The sequence below is a fragment of the Tupaia chinensis genome, unplaced genomic scaffold (genome assembly GCF_000334495.1).
Source record: "Tupaia chinensis unplaced genomic scaffold, TupChi_1.0 Scaffold000045_1, whole genome shotgun sequence".
Classification (NCBI taxonomy): domain Eukaryota; kingdom Metazoa; phylum Chordata; class Mammalia; order Scandentia; family Tupaiidae; genus Tupaia; species Tupaia belangeri.
The window spans coordinates 3,762,932-3,765,371 of NW_006159501.1; the positions used below are offsets into that span (position 1 = coordinate 3,762,932).

Consider the following 2,440-nt stretch of genomic DNA (forward strand, 5'->3'; position numbering starts at 1 on the left):
GGTGGTTGTAAACGGTGGGCCCTGATTGGTTGTTAATGGTGGGCCCTGATTGGTTGTTAACGGTGGTCCCTGATTGGTTGTTAACGGTGGGTTATGATTGGTTGCTTTTGGACCAATCATGAGGTGCCGGATATGCAAATTTGAGGGATTCTAGTGGCCAATCAGAGCAAGGTTTCGAAGGTCAGGTTTTTGGAAGGGAACCAATCATGGTAATTGTTTGCTCTCTGAGAAACCTAGGCAGACTTGCTGGTGTGCAGCTTCCCACATAGGAAGGGCGGGAGCTCTGTTTACTGGGGGTGAAGAGAAAGGGCGGTTTAGCGAGTTGGATAGAAAAGTGACACAGAACTCAGAGGCAGCCCCAGGGGTGGCACTGAAAGCTTTTATGCCGGGGAGGCAGAAGGTTAGTCTGCACCAGCCACGATCCCACAAATAAAACCAAGCAAAACTCAGCAGAGTCCAGCCTGAGTATCTTTCCGGGTCAGAAGTGGGGGTGGGCCAGCCCTGTGGCCTAGTGGCTAAGGAGTTGGATCTCACATGGAGAAGAAAAGCTTTTCAGTTCCAAAAAGAAATGTTTTTTTCTTTAGGTCTGCATGTCACAGAGATCTGGGGTTAAAGATATGGACCACAGAGAAAGCACACGTGAGGGTGGATGGGTCATTCAGAGTTGAGGCTCTGAAGCCAGCGCTGACCTGAATTCAGACTGTGGCTCTACAGCTCGCTTCCCAGGGACGGTGCTAAGCAAAGTTCTCATGCTGGAATTCCTTATCTGTAAAACTGAGAGGCGCAAGTGCAGTTTCACTGGGCTGAGTTGGGAGGGCTCCGGGGAGTAGTATTTGTGCACTGTTCAGCTCAGTTTCTGGCACATGGTGTATGGTAGGTACAGCCATGACCCAGGACCCTGGTGGCGGGGGATGACCACACCTCAGTCCTTCTCTTCCATTCTCCTCTGGGGATATTTTGGGCATACATGCACATATACCCAGTGTGATTTTCAAGCCCGTGGGTCCAGGACCCAAACCATGTTGGCCATATGGAAGTCCTGGACCTTCACCACCACGCTACCTGCTGGCCCTGTGACTGCTCTGAAACCGTGTCTGTTAGCCCACGTCAGTGACTGCAGAGATGCCCATGTCCTCTGTGAGCTTTTTGAGCAGACGCGGTGCCGTCCAGGTGAAGGTATGTATGAAGATACAGGCAAAAAGGCAACGTGTCACAACCCAGCAGTTGTGACACCTTGACACAGCGGGATACGCCTGGGGAGAGAACTGAGCAAACACCCTCTCATGGTTTTCGCCTGTCTCATTTCTTAAAGGTGAATGATGCAAACTGTGACCAGGAACTCCTGTCCCTGCTCCTGGACGCCAAGCTGCTGGTGCAGTGTGTCTCCACGCCCTTCTACCCGCACGTCATTGGCCACCTCTTGGCCAGCCTCCAGCAAGGGCACTGGGATGTGGAGGAGCTGGCCAGGCACCTGCAGGAGGCCGGCCATGAAGCCGAAGCGGGGTCGCTCCTTCTGGCCGCGAGGGGGACTCATCGGGCCCTGAGGACTTTCAGCACAGCCCTCAGCGCAGCACGGCAGTGGGTGTAAGGGGCACCCGCGGCCATGCTCCCTGATGGAGAGGGCATCTGAGCACCCGGTGTCTAAGCTATTTCCCGAAGAACATGTATACCTGGTCTTGTTCCCCCTGGTGTCAACGAATCGCAAATAAAGCTGTATATAAATGATACGCAAGCTGCCATTTTGCACTTTTTTCCCCTTCTTTCCTTTTGTATTGCCTAGACTCCTTTTTTTCCCATTTCTAAACTGCTCTTTGAGAATAGGATACATTTAATAAAGTTTAACTGCAGTTTGGAAAGTAGGATGTGTTCATGGGCAAGATCACCTTGGATGGAGTGAGAGTAGAGTGGCTGGTGTCGGGGCAGGGGAAAGAAGGAGGATTGAGAGGTGGAGTTCAGGACTCAGGTCAGCTATACGACCCACATCTCTGAACCTTGGTTCACCTTGTATAAAAATAAGGGTTGTAAACAAACAAGTCACGGTTGTGTTATTTATATCACAAGGTCATTGGACATTGTATGAGGTTGTGTGTCATGAGACTCTCAGATAGGCGCCCAAGAGATAGTAACTCCTCCCCTCCTCTAGTCTTCACCTGTGCGAATTGTGACTTTCAGACCACAGCCAGCACCTGAGAGCTGCTAACTGATCAAGGCCTCCATGACACAGCATTATCAACACATCAGGGCGGACACGTGTGCATATTCCGTGGGGCCAGTGGGGCGGCAGAGCCTGCACCACGCTTCCACAGCCAGGATCTGCCTGGCGGGGCTACACACAGCCCCATACCTCTGCGTACAGCGTAAATGGCCACACCCTTGGAAATCCAACCACGGAGGGGTTCCCTTGCAATGGAGGAGAAGGGCCCCTATGTGTAACTTGCTG

General features: G+C 52.1%; 1 protein-coding gene across 3 annotated transcripts in view; it reads left to right on the forward strand.

Moving 5' to 3' along the window:
- The window catches only part of NBAS (NBAS subunit of NRZ tethering complex), a 423,746-nt gene extending 422,019 nt beyond the window's left edge, over positions 1-1,727 (forward strand). For all 3 annotated transcript variants that reach the window (XM_014589621.2, XM_014589625.2, XM_006140811.3), the window contains one exon: positions 1,313-1,727. In XM_014589621.2, the coding sequence (XP_014445107.1) occupies positions 1,313-1,588 (276 nt within the window). In that variant the 3' untranslated portion in view covers positions 1,589-1,727. The remainder of the gene's footprint in view (positions 1-1,312) is intronic.
- Positions 1,728-2,440: the final 713 nt, after the last annotated feature.